We start from the raw sequence: 27,116 nt of genomic DNA on the forward strand, positions 1-27,116 counted from the left end.
TTTTAAATCTTAATATTTATTTATTTAGAAGTAGTTCTCTGGTTTGTAACATACAAGCCTGTTATACAGGGGATATTACAGTGAGGTACATGTCTTTACATTTGACTCTGTCATGTACATAGACTCAGATTTAGATGGACTATTTAAATAAGAGAGACATTGTCCTTACAACTTAAACAACAATTGTCCGACCTGCTTGATATTCTTCCCCGCACGACAAAGGGGGCACAGTCCACGACCTTGTTAAATCACATTTACTCCCATCAGCCAACCAAAAATCACATAATCAGGGAACACTTTGTATAATTTCTTGTCATTCACATTCCCCGCCGACAGAATCACGAGAATATTGGTCCATGCATACATAAGTATACTATATATATATATATATATGGTAAAAATAGAGCTTTTGGAATAAATATTTAATATCATTTGTAGAGCAAACTGTCAGACAATACTTGTTATATACTCTTCACAATACTATATGTACATGTATTTGGCTGGGTTACAGGAACAGATTATATATATATATATATATATATATATATATATATTTAATCCCATGTGAAACAGATTGGATTTCAGGTCTTTGGAGTTCAACCAGTGATGCAACCTTATTACATCTGGGTCACACTGGATTAAACACATGGGTGTGATTCACTCTGAGACTTAATACACAGGCATGGAAGACCAGATACACCAGACACACCTGTTGCAGCAGAGATCGATCATCCGTCAGGTTTTCAGCGTTTCAGGAAGCTACACAGACTCCATTCCCTGTCCCGTAATAATCACTAATCACATCTAAAATTCCGATTTGCTGACCCTGTGTCGAGAGAACACGTGCTAATCTGTGCTAATCTGTGAGCCGAAAATCACGTCCTGTTCCAAAGAGTCTCACTGATGCAGCATAAATACAGCAACGTTTATGTAATTAAGATATTTGTATATCTCTTCTGTTCAGTTTACATTGTTTCTTATTAACACCCATATTTAGAAAGTGTCCAGGGATGAGAGTACTGGTTGCCGGATCTGTGGTCCATCGCGATTAAGAATAAAAGTGGCTTGAGTATCTTGCACAACAGCAGCATCACAATATGAATTGTTACGAAGACTGAACCGAAGAGTGAAACACATTTGGACTCAAATCATGGCTCATCAGTTACAAACTAATGCAGGTTATCACAAGGTCATTGTAATCAAAGATCCGACACGTGATTCCGCGGTGTAAAAATTGCAGACTGGATTGTCGTGGACCACACACATGGCAGTTGTTAAACACTGGACATCAAAATATCACAATGGAGCAGTTTTTGGACACCAGCAGTGGCCACTGAGGGGGCGGGATGTTGCAGGGAGGGGGGGGTGTTGAATTGTAAACATTTTATAACACCAGTACTCCTGCTTAAAGGTTGTTTTCTTGTTGTTGTTTTTTTTTTGTTTTTTTTTTATAAAATATGGGTGTACGTTTGTGGTAAACATGAGAAAAAAGGCCACTGTCCTTGGAACGCATCTCCACTAATGTAGAACTGTCTTCTGATTAAGGCTAAACTGAAGCTACTCACTCTAAGGTGCTTCTATTGCTTCTTAGACTGGAAAGAAAAACAAACAAAAAAAGAAAACACTAATTGCTCTGTGAGTTGACATTTAACTTTCTTCTTTTTTTTAAATTATGCATGCTTGGAAGCAGAAACAAGTTGACTCGGTGGACATAGATTGTGAACAGGCAAATCAGACTTCTATGTCACAGCAATGTATTTACTGCCACGCAGCCTCCATCCATCGCTCTGTCTGATCCAGGCACGTGCTGTTAGAGTTGCTACAGTTTTCTCTTGGAATGTGTCACAGCCAGCCTGACATTCATTGTGCATTGTGTAGCAGTTGCATACATGATTGGATTTGACTCGAGCAGGCGAACAAGACATATCATTTCTATCCAAACCTGGGAAAGAGAAGGATGTCGATCGTGAGATAGACAGTATTATAACATACTGTTGTTCAGTACTTCAGACCAACCAGCAGGGGGAGTGAGTGTATATCAGCATGCAGCACCATCTGAACACTAGACTGTTTTTCTTGTGTCCAACAGGAACATAATTGTCTCTCACGAAACCCTTTGTTTTTCAATAACTTCACAGATATTGGTGATAATAACCCATGGCACACATGAATAACAAAACTATCAATATACTATAACCACTGACTGGTGGGGTCTCTACTCTAATAAGTTTACTTTGCCATTTATACTTTTGGAGATATAGTTTCTTCCGGACACCACTATTAGCAAGGACTCCACTGTACACAAACACGATAGAAAAAAAAGTGCAGTAGAAAATACAGTTTCTGTGTTTTTGTATATGATTATTATTGTTATTATTATTATCATTATCATCTTTTATCTCAATGACATTCTACACACGTGTATGCTTTGTTCTCTGTGATGGCTTATGTCCAAATATGGAGAGGACAACGTCGATGGCGTAAAAGAAAAAAGAATAGAAATCATGTTGTGTTTACTATATATATATATATATATATATGTGTATATATATATATGTATATACATACATAGAAAGGTAGATCATGTGCTTTGTGTCCTGCTGGACATGCTTGTTTTATGATTTATATCAGCAGCAGAGAATCTCTTCGTCCACGTATTCCATATACAGTGGGGGTGAGAAAGAAAAATAAAACATATATATATACTGTATATATATACACATATATTAATGTGGCCACAATGTCTTATCATTGGTGTGAGCACCTGACTGATCCGTTTGTTGTGTGTCCACTGAGTGGTTGATGCAGCATATCCATCATCACATCATCATGGCATGTGTTGGTAGAGATGTGGAAGAGAAAATGTGAGTGCACACTGCAGCAGGAAGCAGGAGTGTGTGTCCTTAACGGCGTCATCACTTGTGTGCCCGTGTTTCTGCTCCGCGTTGGTTCTTGGAATGAGATGGCCGGAGAGTAGTAGTGGAAGAAGGGCACAGGTCGAGCTGCCTCAGAGGAGATCTGTGCCGGACTGAGGCTCGGAGGCTCCGGTCTCTGCGTGGGCCTTCAGAAGGTCAACTATGTCTTGGTGGGACGCTCTCTCTGCCACCGACAGTGCCGTCTGATTATTCTGGAGCGAAACAGAAAAAGCAAGTGTTACAGTTTCATACAGGATACAGTGCAGTGACTGTTCTTGTCCTGACAGTGGCAGTGTTATGTTGCTCTAACTCTGGCTACTGGACATTATGGCACATAAAATATGTATATGTCAGCCTGCATCTGCTCTGACACTGTGCTCGGTTCTGTGTCTTGAATTATTACTCAGTCTTTTTTCTTTTTTTTTTGAAACTGTCACAGCCGAGTGAGTGGCGGTGTTCTTCAAAATAGTTTCACTTAGAGTTTCTCAATTTCCTCACTGTTGATTCATTCTTGTCATCAAATAACATGTAGCCTTTGAGCCGTGTCATATTTTGTGTCATACTTCATCTGCTTTTTTAATAATTTGCTTGGATGATGTCTGTCCCTCGTGGAGTCACACAGCAAATAATACGGTTCATTAATAGAATGACTGGAGGAAACGTAGAGATTACTATCAGTCGTTTGACACAGTGTCTGTGGCTGGAGACGAAACTAACTGCACGCACATCGACGTAATATGAGCCGCAACAGCGTTTTGTTATTGTTTGTTTGTTTTTGAACTCATAGGATTAAAGTCCACTCACTGGCAGAGCAAGGCTTCAGCGCAGCCATTCCCCAGCTCAGACTGCACAGAGGAATCAACAAACTGGAGGAATCAATAACTCACTTGGTTGAACAATCAATCTACTAAGTGACGGTCAGGCACCAGCCACTACATAGCTGTGCCTTTATCGGCCACCAAAAGCTGACAAGGACAGCCTAATAATAGTGAGTGATTCTGCATTTTACACCAGGCACGAGCTGGACACCACAGGCAACATGTGACTGGTCGTGTTGTGCAAGCATGTGCACATCTGCACAAAGGAAGCAGTGATTCCTGACATCTGTGTAAACAATTAATGTTTTGCCACTTATGGGGATTAGTGTTGAATCTCTTTTTAAAGCCTTCGTGTGTGACTTCTGATGCCACCCGAAGGAATTCTGAGTAATTACAAAAACACACACCGCGCTTATATGTTGTGTGGTACGTGATCACATGTGGTGATCTCGAACCTCCATCCCTCAGCTGCCCCGTTGCTAGAAATATTTGTCACTTGAAACTGCAAGGGTATTTTTATACATCTACAACTTTTTGTGGACCCTTCTTGGAGTTTTCAGCCTTACTCCATCCTGATATAGCTTTACTGAGGCTTTATTGGTGCAGTCTTGCTGTTGTGCCTCCTACTCGAATGTAAAAAAAAACAAACATTCATTCAAATGTATGCACTGCAGTCAAGTAAAGTACCTCATGATGTAGCGTTTGAACATAGATATGTCAGTTTGGCCTGGTTAGCTATATGCTCTTATTTATACAACTCTATCATCCATCTTCTACCACATCTATGGTCAATTTAGAGCGCCCAATTTGCCTAATTGCCACATTGCATGTTTTGTGGGAGGAAAAACATGGGGAGAACATGCAAACTCCATGGCACCTGTTCCAACTGGGTCTTGAACCTGGGTCTTCTTGCTGCAAAGGCAAGAGTGCTAACCACTACACCAACACAACTCTATGATGTATTTTAAAATTAGCATCACACTAAGGCAACATGGAAATAGAAAGTTGGACAACATCCTAGTGACAGAGCAAGATCTTAAAGGCGTCTCTGCGTCAGCCATCACCTTCAAACAGCACGTCTCTGCTGAATATGTCCCTTCTAAACCACGCTGCACGGGAGCTGAAACATCAGTCCGACAGTGTTGACAGCGTCATTTCAATTGTAACAGCTTTACCTTATCTACGAGGTCGATGTCACATCGACCCGTCTCCAGCAGCAGACGTGCAATGTGTGTGTGTCCATGTTCACTTGCACACATCAGAGCCGTAGATCCCTCACGGTCCTGGGCATTTACATCCGCGCCGGAGCTCAGGAGCAGCTTCACCATGGCAACGCGGCCGTGGCTCACTGCGAGCATTAGAGCCGTCTGGCCTGCCTAGAGAAGAGAGTGAGATACAGAACTGGGAAGTGGGTGCATGTGTGAGGGGACACAGAATGTCTTAACATATAGATCCAGAGTCGCAAATGCCGGAAGAGAAAGGGTAAATGAATGAGTCTCTGCCTTTGTGTCAGGAGAGAGTGATGATTCATAGCCTTTATAATTGATAAAACAACACCAGACGTTACTCTAAGCTAAACTTAATAGTTCATTTTGAGACCTTTACATAGATAAAGATACATTTGCATTAAATTTAGACTAAATTCTGACACTGTGTTAATGTTAAAATGAGACATGGTGTCCTGTGACCCATGAGTATGAGTATACATTATACCTATTACATAATACAGTGTCTGGTGTGGTCTTCTGCTGTGTCAAGGTTCTACGTGTTGTGCGGCAGTTTGAGATACTTATTTTCCCCTTCCTTTTTGGATTTGGATTTGTTTCCTGAACTTTAAAGAAGGTTGTGTGTTAAACAAGAAATCCAAGTAGATCTGCAGGTTCTGAAATATTCAGACCAGCCCATCTGGCACCAACAACAATATGCCGTTTTCAAAGTCACTTAAAATCACCTTTCTTCCCCATTCCGATGCTCTGATGCTTGAACTTCAGCAGGTGGAGTTGCTGCCATGTGATTGGCTGATAGAACGGTGTACCTAGAGAATTGGCGTCTGTGTTTTTGTTACCTGTCTTGAGCGTGCGTTGACGTCCCCCAGTTTCAGCAGTTGCTGTGCGACCTCCAGATCATCGGTGGTCTCGGCAGCTGTTAGTGCAGCGAGCATCACTGGAGTATAACCTGCCTTGTTCACATTATTCGTTTCACACAGACCTGAACACAGACAGGGTTACATTTTCTAACTTTCTTACTTCATGTGTTTTCAATTCAGTTTGTAACCGCAGCTGTAACTGTTCGAGTCTCACCAGTGTCCAGCAGCAGTTTGACCACGGGGAAGTTTGAATGTGACACACTGTAGTGCAGGGCCATGTTCCCGTTGCCGTCTGTCAAGTTTACGACATATGGCAAGAGAGTGGGCGTGGTCATGCCCACTTGCCGCAGGTATAATGTGACAGTATCGGCCTGAGAGTCCTTCTGACTGGAGACCTTGAACCACTCCTTGTAGAGCACCACTAAAACCTGACGCTGAGGAGAAGGGAAGCAGAAAAAAAAAAAAAGAGGAGTGAAATAAAAAACACAACCATGACAGAATTGTATTGCCCTGAAGAGCATTTTTACTGTTTGTAGTTTCTAGAAAATGCACTTTAAAGCATGTTACTGCTCATCAAGTAAAGTGTGTGACGTCACACATCCATAGGAATCCTGACCATTTCTTTATCTGGGGACGAAACCTCTTCCATGCGGTCTTTCACATAGATGCAAGCGTCGATGAATCCTTTGTCGACTTTCTCCCTGCAAATAAAGACGCCACAACACAGTAAGAAGCAGACCTACAAGTAAACGGTAACAAATCAGTCTTCAACCCATCACGCTCCACATCCGCTGTTTCCGTTGTCTCCTGTGCCTGAAAGGCCGTCAAGTCTGGATCACATATGGCCAAGAGACAGCGACATTAGGTTCTTGTGTACATTCTATCTGGGATGAAAACACACACACACACACACACACACACACAGGCAAGAGCAATGGACAGACAGGTGCTGAGTGATAGCTTAATAAAAGTCCTGCTTTCTGCCTGGGGCCTCGTCCACTGTGTGGCCCCCGTGGCCCTGAGCTCTGTCCACATACCTGAGGCCGAGAAGTGAATCGACCACTGTAGGTTATTTGATAACTGTCCTATACCCAGGGAGCAGCGAGTCAATGTGTGTCGACAATTTCTGACTGAGAGACGTTAATTAGAATGAGAGCAGCTTATACTGAAGTGTGTAGGACAAAGTTTTGGTTGAAGTGGTTGTGGGGAAAAAAACAATGTAGTGTGTTTGTGTTTAAAAGGGGAGTCTGCAGGATATTAAGGAGGGAAGTACGGGGGGATGCGCAGGAGTAAGTATGAGTGTGTTAAACAGATTTTTCATGTAAGCGTGTGAGGTGCACTATATATTAAAGTGTCAGCACCTGTCATAGACAAAGTATCTGGGCCGCAGCACAACACAGAATAAAGCACTAACTCGAGCCTCCCTGCATCACTGTGATCTTAATGGATGTGTTATAAAGCAGTTCATCCTTTTTTTTTGTTTTAATCATATTGCTCACACTGCGATCTTTAGAGGTACAAACATCCTGCAGTTCTGCTGCACCACACCCATCCAGCTGTTAGTGCATCTGTAAGGTAGTGTCCCACATGTCTGCTACGTTCATGCCATCACCAAATGGGTTCATACAAGTCTGTTGATCAACAAGTCAGTTGATTAAGTCTGGTACCGTTGGCACGGCACAACACGGCAACAAGCGTGTGAATTGGTTTGGAACCTGAAAAGTTGGTTCCCAGTAGGAACCAAAAAAAAAACCCTACTTTTTCTTCTTGTAAAATATTATGTCATCAGTGGGCGTGTCAATGTAAGCTGAGGATGCGAGGGAGGGTCAACACGATGGTTTATATTCGCTGTGTTGTTCATTGCCTGACACTGACGTCGAATGGAACTTTGCTTCCACTGAACAAGTTTGAATGTGAGCAAAGCAAGGAACGTCTGAATGGTTGGTGTGTGTCTGAAATTGCAGAGTAGTGCCCAGCTGGATGTTCAGGAGTTAGAGACACAACATTAGTATTATATGTGTCCACAATAGTTAATTGTCACATGATATTCAACACAATCTTCTGTTCTTAATGTCTTAAAGGGACATAACTGTACTTCACCATATCTGTGTTTGAGTGATAGGACATACATGTGTTATCCAGTGGACTGTGATTAACCCACGCATGCTTGCAGCCTTGACAGGCAGTTATTTTAAAATCATGTCACACCTGAATATAAGTGTAGTACCCTATGTTTGAGCAATATCCTCCTGGATATCTGGATTTCCCATCTCTGTAGCTGTAGTTAAGTTTCTCACAAGGTACACACAGGTTATTATGAAATAACCTCTGATGGCTATAGACTGACATTGCAACCACAACTATAAATCTAAAGCTCTGCTGCCTGACTCACTGTTCAGCCTGTTCCTCCTGGCTGCTCTCCGGATCCATCAGACCTCTTTCCACTTCCTTCTTCACTTCCGCCACAGCACCCTCTCCCTCGGCTGAGACTTTGGCATCTTTTTCCTGGATCTCCGCCGCCTCCTCTGGCTTCTCTGCCGGCTGAGGCTCCTTCTCCTTCTCCTCCTTTTCCTTCTCCACCTCTGGCTCTGAGCTGTCTTCTTCCTCCACCTCAAACTTTGGCTTCTCATCTCCACTGGACTCCTCGCTGGACGTCGACTCATAGCTGGAAGAGGAAATAAACATCAGCATATGTCTTGTTTGGTTTCCCTGAAAAGGAGACTTAACTTTTTCACTTAATAAGCACTTTTATACTAGTTATATTACTCACTAGGCTATAGAAATGAAACGCCAAGGATGCTGAAACTATGAAGAAAGAAATAAAGGAAACTTTGACTTCCATACAAATGGGTCATTTTCCTCTCGACCTGAAAGGTGACATGAAGATTGTGGTTGTGTAATGCGACCTTGGCCAAATGAGTTAAAATATCCCTGAAACGGTTAAACATACACACATAAATCCATAGGTGTGTTTGCACACTCGCATATGAAACCTTGAACAAAACACAACCTTGTTCACAGGGGAAGGATGAGGATATATTTAGGGACGGAGTTAAAAGGGTGGGTGATCACAAGGGTGTATCATAAATTCAAAACTGGTGGGGGTCAATGATCAGATTGGTCTTACACTGAATGCGACCGATTCATGCTTATTTGTGAAAGTACACAAGCAAACAAGGAGACACCACACCACAAGAGGCATTCAGGGGCCGCAGCATTCCCTGGATTCCAGAGGAACTCAAGGGAGAACAAAGATAGGTTGGAAGCATCCAAAAGAGAAAATAGCAGCCCACTTCCCGGTGTGGTCAGAAGCCTAAAGATAACCCGAGAAAATATTGCCGTCTGACATATTTGTCACACATTATAAATGAAAATGTTGTTTGCAATTGAGCAGCAGAGTGACTTGGAAAATGAGAGGCGATGTAGTTCTTTATTCAAAGGAGACTAATTAGATGTGGACTGTCCTCGGGCAGGTCTTTGTTGTAACAGCAAATGATAATTTGGTATTTGTTCTGGAGCACGGCTATGTTTGCTCTCCGTCCTGAAACACTGAGGAAGGAATAGATCGCACCACAACCTGAAACAACAAAGCAAAGTGTAGCTCAGGAATGCAAGGAGAGGAACGTGGGGATAAACAAATCTTCTGATGGTAAATAGTTCCATGATAAGCAGGAGGTAATAGCACCCAGGCATTTCATATACTATGTGCTGTTAGTGATGAGGAATGTTGGACTTGTGTGGCAAGAAAAAGAAAAATCATATTTTACTGACTAATAGACAATTTATTTTTCCAATAAATAATTTAAAGTAACACAATGTAGGATTACAACCTTCAAATAGTGTCTCAAATAGTATTTTGCTGGTGCATGAACCTACAACAGGGTGAATGTCACCTCTTTCAAAGCCTGAGCAGGTCTGCATTGCCTGTATTAGCACTGTGGAACGTCCACTTTTGGGTGCATGCCACAAAAAGAACTACAAAATTCTACTTTAAGACATACTTGAGAGGCAGAGGTGGCACAAACACAGAAGACGGTTAAAGAGGGATAGAATAAGAGGCTGAACAAGGGAGAATATTAGACTGACTTTCACTCACTGGCGTGAAGGGTGACCTGGTCCTGTTACTGTTTGGACTAGGAAGTCTGTATGTGGTGCATTTGAGCTTGTCCTTGTTTCGTCATCTCGTTCATAAATCGAGTGATTCATACACTGACCAAAAAGGTTAAATAAGCCGGATCGAAAATGCAAGCTAGGCAAACTAAAGCACTATCCTTTTGTTGTTGTTTTTTGTTTGGATCAGTTTTCCCTTCTAATATCTTGACAAATAAAACGACACAGTCATATTTGTGTAAAATTCTCATTCAGCGTGGCCAAGCGCAGACAAACAACGAGACGGAAAAATACTGTGTTTTACATTCAATTTACACAAAGCCATTACTTTTGCAAACAATTTTGAAAGACAGACAGAAAGAGAGATTGGGATCCGTGCATGAAGACACAAAAACAAAAATACAGCACCCAAACAACTGACACCGGTCATTGATTAAAAAGAAGATGTTACCCTCCATTCACCCCAACGAACTTCAGATTTTTCTTGGCTCCTTTGTTCGCCTGCTTGTCAGCCACTCCATTTTTCTTCATAATAGATTTGAGACCTAGTGAGGAGGACGGCGGGGGGAAGGGAAGGGACGAGAAGGGAAATATTCATTACAGTTTGGTGGAATTTGGGTGTGGTTGTGTTTGTGTTATCTGGGAGAATCAATAGCATCTCTTAATATGTAAACTCATCATTCTTCCACATGAGATTCGAGATTTCGAGACTTGATTTGACTTGTTTATTCACTGCCTGTCACCTGTGATTAATTCATAGTATTCAAAGTATGAATGAAAGCCGAACATATTCTGAGTTGAGTAATGTGTGACCGAACGGTTTGAGGAATATTAAAAATAATGTGAATCATATGCAGTGGTCTTTGCAATTACCAAAACAAACTTTTGTGAAGGGGCACTTACAGGTACATTATGTAAGAAATGTATTGTATGTCAATGTAACGTATAAAATGACCACAACACGTCACCAGCCATCAAGGCCACATGCTAAATTGAAATGAATTGAAAAAGTCGACGCTAATAACAACGGTGTAGACAATATATTCATAATTTGAATTTGAATTTATGTCCTGCCAACTCTGTTGATGTTCTGAGTTAGTGTTTTTGGCCGGTTGCCTTTTTTTTTTTTTTTTCCCAGTTGCAACAAGTTATTTCCCTTTAACTTGAAACATGTTTTATAAAGATGCAGTGCATCCCCCCCCTCCCCCGTTGATTGAGTACAGGCAGTAAATCACACCGACAGACTGAGGCAGACATTAAGAGTTTGCATGCGTTAATGGTATTTCCTTTTGTTTCTGTACCTTTCTATGAATATACATCGATGCGCACGGGTCACGGTTATAGGGCTTATTGACAATGTACAACCTTGACATTGTCAGACCTACTAATGCATGTAACTAATAAATTGTTTCTACAAGGTTCTCCTTTGCTGACTCCTGTTGGCTATTAGCCCAGAAGAGCAGTCAAAGTTGTGCCTGACAGCAGCCATGGTGCTGCTGCTCTATAATGTTTTATGCAGTGCCATAAGGGTTTGGCTTTGAGCCTAAGGAAAATCACAGCCTGAAAAGTTACCAGAGACCCAATGACGAGGACTGATTGTTTGTAGAACCAGTAACTCTCAGGTGATTACATCAGAGAACAGGGGGAGAGGAGAGGTTATGATAATATTTGGTATTTGAATACAGCCTGAGATAAATTCACTCATCTACGCAAAGAGCCGATCTCCTCGTCGCTGATGAGTAGGGTGAAGGAATTCTCGCTGGGATGAGAGTGCTTTATGTTTCTCATGAACTGTGTGTAGAGGCTGAACGCCGGTGTGATTTAAGGGCCAAAGTCAGACTGGGAATCTGAGATGTCAAAGATGCAGACGTCTACCACAAATAGACAAAAGTAGACAAAACACTTAAAAGTACTGCTGCACACTCGACTCCCAGCGCTGAACTGAGAATGAACTCTTGAGCATAAAATATGTGAGCGATAGCGGAATGATTTTAATTTTATATGACTGATATAAAACCTGTTTGGTATTTTTAAATAAAAGGATAGTAGATCAGTACTGTTACAGGTGGCGCCCTGCTGTAACTTTGATAGTAACAAGTGTATTAGTTTGTATCAGTGCTGGAATGCAAGGCTAAGAGTTACACTATTAAAATCTGTCAAGACATTCTAGAATGTTCCGGTGTATCGTCCTTTTCAAAGAAACGAAGGATGGGAGGTTACATTTCAAGGCTACCGAGTAGAAAGTGTGAAGGATAACGAAGTGCCATGGGAAACAGTATGATTCCGTGATTAGTGAAATGCGTTCACCATTGTTGTGAGTAAACTACATGCTTACCCTGTTCTTGCTGTTTGCTTGCAGCAGCTTTTTGGCCAGGTGAGTAGAAGGCAGAGAGGACACTGAGGGAGCTGACCAGTTGACTCTGGATTGAGCTCATTTTGGAAGGGCCCGGTTTCCCCGCTGTTGCTGCAGGCGCTGCTTTCCCTGTAGCCTTCGCTGTTGCTCCTTTTCCTGCCTCCGCTCTTTTCACCGCTGTCTGCTTCTGTGCGCTCGGTATCTCCTGCGGGCTGGGCGTCTGTTGAGCTCCAGTGCTGCTCCCCAGCTGTGCCCACTGCTCCCCCAAAAGCCCAGTTATCCGGGTCACAACTTGACCCAAAGCTGCTGGTGAGGTTGGCGACTCACTGGATCCTCTGCGAGGAGGTTGGGCCTCACCAGTGTCCCGACGAGTGGCCTGGGCTTCAGTTGAACTACGTCGCTGGGCTGTTTCACTGGAGCCTCTACGCTGGGATTGTGCGTCACTGGTATCTTTTTTTAGGGAATGAGTCTCAGTGAAACTTCTACGAGAGCCCTGGGACTGAACTTTCACATCACTTGACCCCTGACGAGTTGGGCGGCTTTGGGCTTCTCCTACTCCACGACCAGGAGGTTGGGATACAGTTGATCCTTTCTGTGTTCCTTTAAGCTCTTTTGAGCCACGCCGAGTTACAGATGTTTGGGCTTGAATTGATTTGGGACGGGTTTGGACTCCCTTGGAGCCGGGAGATGGGCCCTGCGTCTCAGCCTGAGGTTGTGGTAGAGCTTTTTCCTCACAAGACTCCCCAGGAGGGGTTTCTGCTAGGGTCTTGTCTGCAACCTGAGACAGTGATGGGGTTTCACCTTTTACCTGTTCTTCCAGGAGCTGTGTTGGGGTTTGAGCCTCAGGCTGTGAGCTCTGTACATGCTCCTGAGGCTGGGGCTTTGTCTGGGGCTGCTGGGCTTGGACTTCACTGGATCCTCGACGTGGACACACAGGTGCAGCCTGAGGTTGAGGAGTTGATGGTTGTGCCTGCTCTGAGGAGGGCTTACGGCCTCTTTGAGGTCTTACAGGAGGCACTGTCTTTACGGTTGCATTCTCTGCTGGGCTTACAACTGTTTCTGTGATTTTGGCTTCTTTAACCATTGAACCCACAACATCTTCCTCTACTCTTTGTTTATTCTCTACACTTTTCACAGAAATCTGCTTTGTTTCAACGATTTCTTTCACGACACTCTTTGGCGGTATCATTTCTTTTGTTTCTAAGTCATTCTGTGCCAAACTTGCTTTACTCATGGACTCCTTATCTTCTCCTGTTGCAGCGAGTGAACTGGTACGCTCTTGGTTCTGACTCACTCTGTCTGAAGCCACAGATTGTTCAGCTGCACTTTTAAGAACGACAACTGTACTCTCTGTGATAACTTTCATGACCACAGTTTCACTATCCCTTTCAATTTTTTCATTTGCTTCCTTGTCATCCACTCTTTCACTGACCACACTGTCAACATCCTCTATTCTTACAATAACCACAGGGTCACCACCTTCTACTCTTTCACTGCTTGTACTTTCTCTCACTTGATTCTCTGCCTCTGCGTCTCTAGCTGGATTGTTGTCCTGTCGTCTTTCCATCTCTGTCTCTGTCTGCTGGTCAGTCCTCTGTGCTTCCTCTGTCTCTGTCACCCTGTCCACAGTGTTCACCCTCTCTGTCTCTGTCCCTCGGTCTACACTGCTGGCTCTTGGTCTCTGTGGATGGTCAGTCACTGCCTCTCCCTCTGTTTCTGTGACTTGGTTTACCCTTTCAGCCACTGGCGTCTCAGTCATCTGATCCTGGGTTGCAATCCTCTCAGTGACCATGCCCCGTTCCATGCTGTTGGCTCGGGGTCTTGGTGGGCTCACAGCCTCCATTTCCATCTCTGCCTCTGTCCCTGTCACCTGCTCATGTGCTTCAAACTTAGTTTCAGTTACTTCATCTATATTTTCAGTGATTGCTGTGGGAACACATACTTCAACACAGATTCTATCTGTATCTGTCCCCTGATCAATGGTAGCAACTGATTCTGTCTCAGTCTCTTGGTTGGCAAAATCTACTTTCTCTGTCACCGTTCCTGTGTCGATGCTCTCCCTTCGTGACCTGCTGTGTGCATCTGGGGTACAAATCTCCACTCTCACCCCTTCGCTCAGTTGTAGTATTTTGTCCTCTTTTACCTTGTTCTCCTCTATTTGTACTTTTAACAGGCTATTGGTTTTGTTCAGCTCTTGGCTGGCCTGAGTAAGTTTATCCTCCAGGATCATTAACTTCTCCTGTAATACCTGCAGACTCTCTGGTTCTTCAGGTTTTTTTACATTTTGTGCGTTACCATCTTGAATACTGCTTGTCTCCGCATCTTTAACAGCCACCGTAAGTGATGTCAATTCCTCTCCCGCTATGTCCTGTGATAACTTTTGTACGGCATGCTGTAGTGGACTCTCTATTGTCTGTGATTTTTCTGGCGGCTGTGCTGGTCTCTGTGATTCTTGTGCGGACGACTCGCTTGTTTTTTCTTTTTCAGCTTGTGCAGAGGCACTCTCCCTCTCTTCTTGTAACACTCTGCTTTTCTCTGCCACACGAGTGGGTTGATTTGTCAGCGCTAAGTTTAGCCCCTCAGAGGGTCTGTGTCCTGGTGGCTGTGACCCAGCACCAGAACTTGAAGCTTTTGTAGAGGGTGATGTGGAAATCTGTGCCTGAGTCCGAGCTTGGAGCTGTCGCAGTAGCCGTTCCCTTTCCTCCCTCAGTGAGCTGATCTGTGCCTTTAGTTCAGGGATGGTTTTAACTTGCTCTTCCAGTTCTCTGACTCGCTTCAGTGCCACTGTGATCTGATGATGAAGCCCTGTTCTTTCCTGGGGAACAGTTCGCCTTTCTGTTACATCTGGTGAAGCACGGAACATGTTTTCTGTTGAGCCATTCTCTGGTGTCCCCAAAGTACGGTCCGGACTGCTTGAATCAGAGCCTTTCCGTTGCTGTAGGGTGACCGGCATGCTTGAAGCTCGGAGTAGGTTTGGCCGACTTTGAATTTCCACAGTTTTCTCTTCAACACCTCGAGCCACCATGCCGACCTCCTCTCTGGGCTTAGCTGAAACATACTCACTTCCCTGACTTATTGACCCTTTGCCGCTCTGGCTGGAGGCCCCCCCTTCATTTGCCCTGAAGTCAAAGATTTGCTGCACCTCTGTCACCCGTGATTTAGGCTTGGGCCCCAAGGTGGAAGTCCCAGACCATGTGCTGTCCTTTTCCTTGGACACAGGCCTGGCTCCATGACCAGGGAGACTGAAATTCCTAGGTAGTGTGCTAAATTTGGGTGGGTTCTTGACCCTCCGCTGAATGTGGACCCTTTTGATGGTGTTGCCCTTTTCAATATCATCAACATACTTGAGGAAGTCCAAATCCAGGTGGAAGCCATAGGGAGTCTCTACAGAGTAGGGCAACTGCTTCCTCTGAACACCACCCTCACTGGCCTTGGTCTGAAAGCCGTTGGCTGAAAGAAATGAATGCAAGTCAATGAATGCCCCATCTCCAATTTCACCAAATATTTACAGCAATAATTATATTAACTGTTGAAACTATAAAATCAAAACTAAGTCATTTGTGCACTTGCTTGACATTTTTTTTTTTTTTTAAATTAACCAAATCGCACAGTATCATCACACAATCACATCGTTATTATTCCTTTTCTTTCACTTGTAATGTCAGGTTGCACTGTTCTGGACACATGATGCTTCATTATGTAAAACCATCAAGCCCCCCCCAAAAAAAACAATTTGCATCCAAAATGCTGCTCGTGGTGAGTTAACACATGAATACACTATGAGAAAGGGGGCACTTATCACCTTCAGGAAACAAACTCTTTTAGCCACATACAGGAACGTAAAATTAAATATGTAACCCTTCCCTTCCGATTCAACATAACAAGAATGACAAGTTAGAATAATGTTTATTTAAAATGCAAGATTAGTGACACGCACCACTTTTCTTGTCCATCATGGGAGACAGAGTTCTCAGTCATCGACTTGTGTTTGCCACAGTTGGAGCAGGCAGCCTGGACAAAACAGAAGAGAGAAAGAGCAAAACAGAAATTAATTCTTCATCCAGCTGTATACATTTCATACACGAATAATGAAACTGTTAAAATGAAGGAGGGACCGTTGTATCTGGTCATGAAGTCTTTAGTAAATGTGAAGTTTGAAACGTAATACAAAATGTTTGCTTGTTGATGTTCATGTCTCAAAATCCACTGAATATTTCACTGTTTTTGTACAGCAACCAGAACATTACCGGCTTCATGTGACATGAGATCATGTCATATTTAACTGCCCAAAATAGGATATTCAAGAACTTACGTAAGACAATACCTTCCTTGACTTGGCTACCAGAAAGAAAAATGTACTGAATTATGTCAAATCAAACACAAGAATTTGGTTTTAGTTGCTTGGATACAGCTGTTTGTTTGGATCAGCTCTAATGTGCACGCAGTAACTGTTAATGGTACAAAACAGCACATTATTATGGCAAATCGCATGACAGCGGTGCCAATAGTTCAGTTTATGGAGATGAGGAAAATATTTTAATTTATTCAGCTTAGATCTTAATAAAAAGGTAAACTTGCTAATGATTGTGCTGTCTCAGCTACTCTACAGCCGATTAAACCACTTTACTATGCTATTGCAAAAATACAAATGAGTTAACACTAAAAAGGCAATGCCATTATGTCCATTAACTTAATTCATTTGCCTTAGTAAGTCAGACCTTTAGAAGCCAAGACCAACAGACAGACCCACAGATGGGAACATGTTCCAGTTGGTGCCACCTTGTTTCATTTGTTCCAGTCGCACACGCCAAAAAACCAGAGCTGTTTGTCCTTATTTTACAACAAGCTTACTCCAGTGTAGACTTGAGTAAAATGGAAAACAATTCAGCCGAGGGAGTCAAATCATTTAACAGCTTATCTAAAGCTTCCTAATAAAATATCAAATACCAATAATAAAATCACCGGCAATACTCCCAGCTTTGAGTGAGCTGCACAGTTCAAATCCATATTAAATGAACATTTGTAGTATGCTCTTACTTCCCAATATCAACTTTCATGCTATTTAGCAAATAGCTACACGTTCTCCACACAATTTTCATGCAAATTTATGTCACTGGGGAAAATAGCTGCTACACAAGGGAAATAATGTGGATGTGCCTGAAGCTCTGGTTTAGTGCTGGAGTGCAAACATCAACATGGGAGGACTCTTTCGGGCAGAGAAAATTATTATTTTCTTAGAAAGTGCTATAATGCCATTTATATTGGAACAGGTACAACAGAGTTCAGCTCCTCCAGAAAAAAGGTCTGGACCCCAACTCACCCCAAACATTTTCAGAGACAAACGAGATGAGTTTTCGTAACAAACCACAGTACAGAGACTGCTCTCCTTGAAGTTATGAATGAGCAGCTACTTGCTACAGATAAATTGTCAGTCTTAGTTTAATTGGATTTAACTGCTGCAGCATGGTATTTTATTAGATCATCTGGGCACGCTTGGGACTGCTTTTGAGTACTTTTATCCTGATTTATATGACATACATTACAGAATTTACCATTCATCTCCTATCAAAATGTTGTGTGGAGCACCTCAGGGATCTGTCCTGGGTCTGCTTCTGCTTTTTATTGTACATGCTACCCATTCAGAAAGACGACATGAACTTCCATGCATATGCTGATGACACACTACTTTATTTCTCCTTTATCCTCGATGACCACAACAAAATCAATACCATAAATTAATGCATTTCAGACTTCAAACGATCTCTACAGCTGAATGTTGACAAGACAAAAGTGATCACCACTGGGTCTCTATTAGTTCTGGCAAGCACTGAAAAACATCTGGATTCTTCATCCCAGAATACAACACCCCACTGTAGAAACCTTGGTGTTATATTTGATGATAACCTTAATTTCACCCAACTGGCTTCTACCAGATTTTCCAAAAAACTTTCCAACATTAGATTATTTCTTTGCAGGAGAAGTATTGTAACTGCCATCCACGCTTTCACTTCTTCACATTTGGACTACTTTAACTCCCTGTTCATTTGACTAAACCAACAGGAACATAAAACATTAATATAAACATGAACTTCCAAAATCTAGCAGCCAGATTTATCACACAAACCACTAAAATAGGGCACATGTCTCTTATTTAACTTCACTTGACTTGTTTAAATTTTAGAACTGATTTTAAGATTATATTTCATCAATTTTTCATCTTCATGTGTAGCATTTACCCACAGCAATTGCACGATGCTGAATGCATTAAGATGCTCAGCCAAGAGCTGGCACTTTCTGCGATGTTTCTAAATGTGCATCAGAGGGCGGCTCTGATGCAGTACGGCAGATCCACTCCTGCAGTAAATTTAGACCTGGTTGTGTGTTTGTAAAACACAGATGTACAGTAGTTTGATAGGGGCCACATGGCAAGCTGTGTGACTCGCCGCGCTGAGTTGTGACACACTGCAAGGCAAGCATTACAGGAGCTGGCGATGTAATCAATCAAAATGACATCCAGTTCACCCAGGGACCTAAACAAGAACCATGACATGCTTTATTTGGCCTCTGCCACATCTTCATAGAATGTGCCTTAATAGTGAAAAGAGTGTGTGACCTGGAGCAGAATTTGTGTCTGTGGTGCAGATGAATATATACATTATATATATCTATATATAGATATATAAATATACAGAGAGAGAGAGGGGGAGAGATGGAGAGGCATGTAGATCAACAGACTGACAACCAATGCACATGATCTGACACTGTCTGATTGCTACCATGGCAACCATTCTTCAATCCACTATTTCTGCGTGTCCCAGGAGTGACAAGGACATGGGCATTCCTAACTTCTCCTGAAGCTTAATGCGACTATGATCCTTAAGGCTTAATTAGCAGATTTGAGAACAGAGAAACGCTGCTCGTAATTGCTGAGCAAAGTATAGCCAGACCCCTGCTAGCAATTATACACAGTGGGCAGGCAACAAAACCCTCCCTAATTAGATCATTACTGAAACCAGGAGACCAAGGTGGAGTGGGAGACAATGGTGGAGAGACAGACAGACGGAGGAAGAGTATATAAATTGAGGATGTGGAGTTTGAGGGGAAAGATAAAGGTTAAAAGCTTAAATTTGGCCGGTGGATATGACAGGTGGGAAACAGAGCTGAAGTGGCAGAGAAGATGATATTGTGAAAAAGAAGCCACAGTTACAGCGAGCGACTTGACACAAGAGCAAGGAATTTCCTTAATGAGTTAGAGTCAACCTGACCTTCTGTGCAGCTCTGAGGATGTTTAAAGTTTCTTCTTTTAATTAAAGTCACTTGTAACGCTTGTGTGGCTAATGAAGGCCTCAGAGCAACACAGGTATCATGTAGTATTTGATGAGCTTCAGTGTGGTAATAAGGATGATTACCATTAATTATAAGCCATAATATCTTTTTCTCCATTCACACAGTGTAACTGCAGCTTTGTAACTCGTAGATTATTCAGGTTAGGTTAGTGATTAAACATCAGAAGTCCCCAGTGTCCATGATGACGCGTAATCCACTCTGGATTACAGCTGTGATGGCTAATCCAAAACGATTGTATTCGCTACAAGGTGACACAAAGCTTAAACAAAGCTGTGTGTCTGTGTGTCAGCACCAATTTACTTAGTTTCTTTATTACAGTTGATGTGGTTCCATGTTTACAGAGACATATTTTAATATGTGTGTCAGTTTGAGTCACCATGTTTCAATAGCAAACACAGGCTGCGGAAAAACACATGCACACAGCCCCAATACGGCACTGGGCAATCTCTCACCAGCAATCCAATAAGTGTGACAGCTGCTGAGAGGCTACAACATCGGCAATGGGAAGCCCACAGGACAAGAGTAATGAGAGTACAGTAAATAAGCTCTCACTGACAACCAGGGGTTTTCATATGTCATCAGCATGGAAACCTTAACCACACTGGCATTGTTTTCCTTTTTCCACTGGGTTTTGGAACTCAAAATACACAAAAATTCATGTTTTTTTGGGAATATCTGGATATTAGTCACAGCCAAAGAGTTGTTGATTCACACACCAGACAAAGGCACACACGGAAATAAAATTACTGCTGACCCAACCTACCAAGAAGGGGGAACAGCATTAATTGAATGTCATGGGTCATTACACTGGAGTGACTGTGTAGAGGAGATTAAATTAGTCTAATACACTGACACAGAGCAGGTTTAGATGGAAGACAGGCCAACAGGAAATAAGACTGGAGAGCACGAGCAGGGAACAGGAGGAGGGCGGATGAGAAAGGGACAGTGGGTGAGAAAGTGAAAGAGAGACGGCGATGGGAGTGGCAGCTGTTCAAACTCATATCTCCCAAATGCAGAGCGGTCTCATTGTTAACGTTTTCCTCCTTCCCAGCTCTGCTTCTGTCATTTCCTCAAACTCGCGTCTCGCAGAAAACGTGCATAAATGCATTATGACCTCTCGCACCACACACTGAAGTACTGTTTGTGCACCGGCTGGAGCTCTTAAGTGCTCATCAGCTATCTGGAAGTAACTGCGAGGAACTGCAAGCAGCAGCAGCAGCAGAGTAGAGGGAAACAGACGAGGGGAAAAAAAATAAATAAATCCTACCGTCCTTATCACAGTGTTGACATGGGACCAGCTATCTTTATTTACTCTTGTACTGCCCTGAGAATATAGCAGGACTGTCCACCTTAATACACCAACTCTCTGAGATACACACACACACACACACAAGCCCATGTGCAGACTAGCACAGCGATACAGATAAATGCAAAGCACCAAACACTTTAGTTTAATGCTTACTGAAGCACAATCTTGCAGGAGTGAAATTTCAACACAGCCTGCACAAGGTAGTTTCTCATGGAAGCGCTTCTGTCAAAGATTACTTTGCAACCTTATTTGGGCTTTTTTTAAGTGTCCATCTTTAACACTGGAGGGCCACTTGAGTACCTTTAAATGTTGTTTTTATGCAGTTACAGTATGAATTCTACCTCGTGCAGCAGCAGCACCACCACCACCCCTCTTAGTCTTGATTAGTTTTCCTCATCAGACTAATCCATTGGCTCAGACAAGCGAGAAGGATTTAAAGCTTTTGCAAAGCAGGTTTACCAAATTCAAATAAAAATAATTATTGTTTTGAGAGTCAGGACCACCACAACCCTTTGTGAGGTCTGTGAGGACCGCTGGACTGGATCGCTGTCTTTACAGTGATGCTGATCGTGGACGGCGCTGAGCTTATTCTACCTACACGTGTAAACCTGTATTTTCTTGACTGGCCAACAGCCGACACCAAAAAGAAGTCTGTTTGAATCTAACTCTATTGGAAATTGATCCCACTTCCCACTTGATTTATAACATCAGTTAACAGTTACATGAGGGATTTGCGGTCCCAATCTCTATTATCATTTATTATTGTATCTATTGTATTGTCTTCTTCAATACAGCATGGTGTCCATTTAGTAAATGATGGTGCTATTTAGAATGGAACAGACGATAAATCAGGATATGCTCCCGGGGTGATTGACGGCGGGTGTCACTCATGTTGGCATGCTGTCAGTCCTCGCTCTCTCACTAAGATCCATCCACCGCATCTAAATATGATCTACAATGGTTTTTAAAGAACTCAAGATGGTATCAAACAGCAATGAGATTTTGATGGATGGATGAAAATTCTTTTAACATGAGCAACTGTTGGGGCAATATCCTCGCTGGTAATGAATTTTTCATGCCACATTATAGAAGTAATCATGGGTCATGTTAGTTTTTCTCGAGGTTTCATTAATCTGTTGTTTGCTGTCCACTTTGTGCTCATCCGTATCCCATTACAGGGACATTCCCTGTGTGTGAAGGACACAGTGGATGGTGCAATTAGGGTTAATCCAGGGAGTTGCCGATATGGATGACAATTTTGCATAATGACATACTACGGCACGGAGATGCTTCAGAGCAGTGAACTGAGGAAATTGAGAAAATGCACTGACAGGGCAACAGGGAGCTGGAGACTTTCTGACTGCAGAACCAGATCAAATGAAGGACGCAGTTAGCATCCAGATCATAAAGATGGAATGAGAAGACATTTATCTGATATCTCAGCACATAGTGAGTGTGTGTGTGTGTGTGTATGTGTGTGTGTGTGTGTGTGTCCTCTACAGGAAGAGATCAATCCCTCTGCTCTATTCGAGCTTTTTTAGCACAAAGTACTTCCTCCAACTCCAGTTTAAGATTATATCGGCCTGTCTATAGTACGAAATTGCTTTGCTTCAGGCCAACTGGTTGTTAATCTTAAGTCTGGCTCATTCTAGTTCATTATCTAGACTTCTTTTCATTCTTTTCAGTTCTAATTCAGTATGATGTATTGCTGTCCAGGGTGTCAGTGTCTGTATTCAGCAGGCACCCAGATTGTTCGGTTTTTGCTAAACAACACCTGGCTCTCAACCCCAGAGAGTAAATGAAAAAGGAACTTTAGTCTGCGGGCTTCATTAAACAGTGGCAAATTATTCTGCAGGGCTGTAGTAAGCAGACTAGGATTTATTACAGGTCAGTTCAGACAGTTTTATTCTTGTGAGGAGCTGCAAATTAAAGTTACGGGCTGGACCGCATAGAGAACCCATCCCTGAGTGCAAAAAGAAATTTAATGCAACTGTAATGAGCACGTCTTTTCTTCAAAGTACAATAGAGAAAGAAAGACAAAAAAAAAGCAGTGGTGGACAGTTATTTGCAAGGAGAAAAACATTGTGATGAAAAGAAAATCTGTCATCACCATCTTATTCTTACTTTAAAAAAGTGTTTTCTGTTTCTGAGGGCCGAATGGAAACAATTTTCTCTCCGGGCTCACAGCAAACAATAGAGACTTCGTCCTTTTCAGAGACCAAAAGGCTCACACTGGTGTCTTTTAAGTCTATCTTTCTATTGTTCACTTACAGTTGTGGGTTTCCTGTGTGTAAGGAAATTAGAACATGAAACACCACAGAGGCCAAGCATTCCTTTAAGATAATGGGAGAAAAGACAGGATGCATGTGGAGGTTGACCTCATATGAGCAACACAATATGAAGCCTGCTACTAGATATTACGACTGTGTTGGTTTGTCAGACTGAAAGCTGTGACACCACAGCACTGTGTGAACAATGCAATGTTCCTTTCAGTGTGAAGGATATATCATGGTGCTCTGGGCCTGGGTGTTTCGGTCTTTTTATTTGTTATTACTGAGGGTGTGTGTGCGTGTGATGTCCATCCACACTGTGATCTGCCCATGTCCCCCAAGGTCCACTACAACCACGCACATGCAGTGCAGTATTGTGTAAAGAGAGATGTGTAAATTGTGCATTTGTATCTATTATAACTGTATCTATTATAACTGGCCCTTCGCTTAGCTGATTTTTCCCTCTGCTCAGTTTGTGGCTGTTTGTCTCAACAAGACGTAAAGCTTTGTATGAGAATAAATTGCCACGGGATGTTTACACCGATCACAGCGGTGTGACGTTTTTCTGTCGCCCAATCAGCTGACTGTCTTGGGTGGAGACGGGCTAACCATATGACATTACATTACATTTCATTTAGCAGACGCTTTTATCCAAAGCGGCTTACAATAAGTGCATTTCAACATTTGGGTACAAACAAGAGCTAGAAGTAAGTAACTGCTTCGAGTATGCCAAACTATACAGTGCAAACCATACCGTACCATTTCACTCTGGTACCCCAAGGGAAGGGGAGCAGAGACTGGATGGTTTGGGGCCTGTTCTTTTGGTACTATATCAAATGGAAATGCAAACAAATACTGCACAGAACCATTCCACTCGGTGGAAACACGGCTTTCGACATCCAAGAGACTTGATCAGGACCCATAGATGTCATGGATGGAAAATTTGGGAGAATTGCCAGATAAATACACTGTTTTTTTCCCCAGCACTTTATTTAAGATTTATGTGAACATGAGCATATACAAAATGCATCAAATGAAGTTGTGAATCATTTATTAAACATGTTTTTTGGAAATGTCTGGTTGACCAATTCAAAAGGATATTCTGTATGACAGAAATATCAGTGGAATAGAGAGGGAGTAACAGGAAAACACTGATTTAAATCACTACCAGTTACTTCAACGTGTAAAAGCCTTGTTGTGAATATGTGTACCCACAATAATTCATTTGCACTTGAATGAATATCCCTCAGATTCACACCACACTGCTGCCCGCAAAGCATAACATGCATGAACTTTAACTGGTCCATGGAAAAGGGATGTGTCAAGTGGTGTCATATCAACTCTATCTCCCTTAGCTGTGCACATAACCTTTGCGCTGCCACTGCTGTCCCGCTTCAGCCTCGTCTGTCAAGGTAAAGATAACCCTTACATCCGTGTCCTCCTCTCAACTGTTTTCTTATCTGTCACCCATTTAATCTCTTTATCCCTGCATACAGAGAATGCATCTTCTTCTTTTTTTCCTTCTTTGTGCCACGGTTGAGGCAGCAGATGTCTACTTTCATTCACGATAAAAGAAGTGACAAACCATCTATTATCAGTGTAGCACACGGCCAGCCCCCTCCTGCTCCTTCCACGTTAGCATTACAGCTACTTCTGCGCATGGAAGTTAATGAGTGTGGTGGAGCAACTGAAACCGCTAATTAGCATGTGGGCTATCTGACGACTGCAGTGTCAACAGTTTGCAGCTGTGTTGAAAAGGAGGCAAAAATGTGTTGAAAGAGTAGGTGTGCTCTGTGTTGCAATAGAAGCTGAGATCACTTATAGCAAATTCCCACTGGTCAAAATAAAATGTTATACTGTATTTAAACGTTTGTTTTTGTTGTCAGTGGGATAATTGTTTTTCTATCAGCAATAGTACCTTTTTTAGTGCGAGGTCCGACATAGGAATCAAACCAAACAATGCCGAACTAAAACCTTGCACTAATCTCCAATATTTAGCATGGACATCTCAATATTTAACAGAGGAGTCCGGTGTACTTAGCAACAGCACTGCTGAAAGCCGGCGAACGCGAGGCGAATCACAACCTGTTCAGCCGTATTTTAGGTCTGCTCTCCAGTCATGCAGGAAGTACTGAACAAACTTTTTTTAATTCACTGATTCTGATGATTCAGTACACCGAAAACAACTGCTTTTCTTGTCACTAGTTTGTTCGTGTCCCAAAACACAAAGTTTTGTGCAGCTGTGCTATGACGACCCCACCCATGTTGAGGAGGTACGGCAGTAATGGGAAACAACGTGTCTGATACCAAACATAGTCGAGCCGAGCCTAATCTGCCATTTTTGCCAATGAAAAACAATTTCTGGGGCAGCGCTAGGAACATGCATAGCCATTAGCATAGCATTTAGCGTTAATGTTTGTGGCAATCCTTTATTTCATCAATCATGTCATCTAAACACACGTTTTAAAGAGAGATCCAAGTAAAAGATGAAAAATAGCAACTACCGCAACGTTTTCACCGGGTTGTCTTTGCTCCATCAGAATGGTTCTGTTTCTCAAATGACCGTGACATTATTCACGCACAGGTGATGCAGAGGTGGAAAAAAAAACCATCACAGGACAGAACAACCACTGACAAAGGCAATGGTGGTCACCTTCTGTTTAATGGCTTTAACCTGGGTTTCTAATTGTTGTGTGAAAGAGGCTGCACTCACACTCACTATCAGTCTCAGTAACAAAAGGTCAAAAACACAGCAAACATGTACAAATATTCAAAACACAGTGCGAGCTCTGAGATGATGTGTTAACACACTTTCAGAAACGTGAGCTATAAATAAACCTGGGTTCCCCTGCTCAGTAATTACCATTCTGCATACAAAGCCGAGAAACAGAAGAGGGATTCTAACACGGTCAGGTGAACATGAAACACACACACACACAGTTCTTTCTCCCAGACAGTCCCGCAAACACCTGGTTGATACAGAGCCTCCGTGACACCAGCAGATTCCAGGCAGAGTGTGCAGAGCCAGCAAATCCACAACGAAATCAGCACTTATGAATCCACACTCTATTGATCTGCGTGATGCATGATAACAGTCCTCCACTCCGGCTTTTGCTTTGCTTGCACACACAAATACACAGAGGAGAAGACAAATTGGACGTGAGGTACGTACATTCAAGGGGAGTTGGCCGATTGCCACGCTGAGCATCTCTATGCTCATGTGCTGCATGTGTGAGGAGTGTGAATGTGTGTGTGAGTGCAGAGCCCCTTGCATGTGTGTCACCTGGTTCCTGGTTCACACTCCTTCTCACACATGCAAGGCAAAAACATGACCTACGTTCTGTGCCGCAACTATCTGGGAAAGAGGGAGTAAGGAACAGAGAGAGGTGAGGTGTAGCAGAGGAGACGATGCGGAATGTGAACGTAAACAAAATAGCTGATGGAAACAGGGGAATCCAGAGAGCAAACCGCAGAGTGAGAAAGTAAATTGGTTTTAAAGAAAGAAAATAATAATAAAAGCACACAAGGAAACAACTAGAAAATGAGAGGAAAAAAAAAAAGTGTAAATTCTCAGGGGGCATTTTGCCTCTCACCTGCCACACAGCTCCTCTCACATCCTGTCCTTCCTGTTTCTGTGAGTGCCACTGACCCTGCCTATCTTTTAACCTCAGCAGAGAAAGTGAAAAAATAACAAGAAGAAGAGGAAGAAAAGGAGGGAGGAAGGGTGGGAACGTGGTGAACGTGTTGGCAGATGGTGGCAAGGGAGTAGCAGAGAAGATGCCGGTAAAAAATATTGGCTCCTTTTAGTATGATAGATTCCCCAGCCTGCTCACTGCAACCAACTGTCCTAGAAAAAAAATAATTCCCCAAAAAAGATAAATGAGCTTAGACGAGAAACAGGCACACAA

General features: G+C 42.6%; 1 protein-coding gene across 2 annotated transcripts; it reads right to left on the bottom strand.

Moving 5' to 3' along the window:
* Window positions 1-26,883, bottom strand: kank4 (KN motif and ankyrin repeat domains 4). Of its 2 annotated transcripts, none has more exons than XM_044043841.1 (10): window positions 26,802-26,883; window positions 16,220-16,293; window positions 12,265-15,732; window positions 10,402-10,474; window positions 8,212-8,484; window positions 6,436-6,520; window positions 6,034-6,253; window positions 5,799-5,941; window positions 4,909-5,109; window positions 1-3,127 (listed from the first exon to the last, which is right to left on the bottom strand). In XM_044043841.1, exons 2-10 carry the CDS (start codon window positions 16,236-16,238, stop codon window positions 3,008-3,010), a joined length of 4,602 nt encoding a protein of 1,533 aa, XP_043899776.1. In that variant the 5' UTR covers window positions 16,239-16,293; window positions 26,802-26,883; the 3' UTR covers window positions 1-3,007. The 2 variants fall into 2 exon arrangements, with proteins under 2 accessions (XP_043899776.1, XP_043899775.1); XM_044043840.1 differs by having other exon boundaries at window positions 10,381-10,474.
* Between the last annotated feature and the right edge of the window lie 233 nt (window positions 26,884-27,116).

This window comes from Solea senegalensis, linkage group LG14 (assembly GCF_019176455.1).
Source record: "Solea senegalensis isolate Sse05_10M linkage group LG14, IFAPA_SoseM_1, whole genome shotgun sequence".
Taxonomy (NCBI): domain Eukaryota; kingdom Metazoa; phylum Chordata; class Actinopteri; order Pleuronectiformes; family Soleidae; genus Solea; species Solea senegalensis.

Coding starts and splice junctions, on each gene's coding strand:
- kank4 (XM_044043840.1), bottom strand. Junction 6,254..6,435: donor CGTCCCCAGATAAAGAAATG/GTCAGGATTCCT, acceptor CCTTCTCCTCAG/CGTCAGGTTTTAGTGGTGCT. Junction 3,128..4,908: donor ACATCGACCTCGTAGATAAG/GTAAAGCTGTTA, acceptor GTTTCGCTCCAG/AATAATCAGACGGCACTGTC.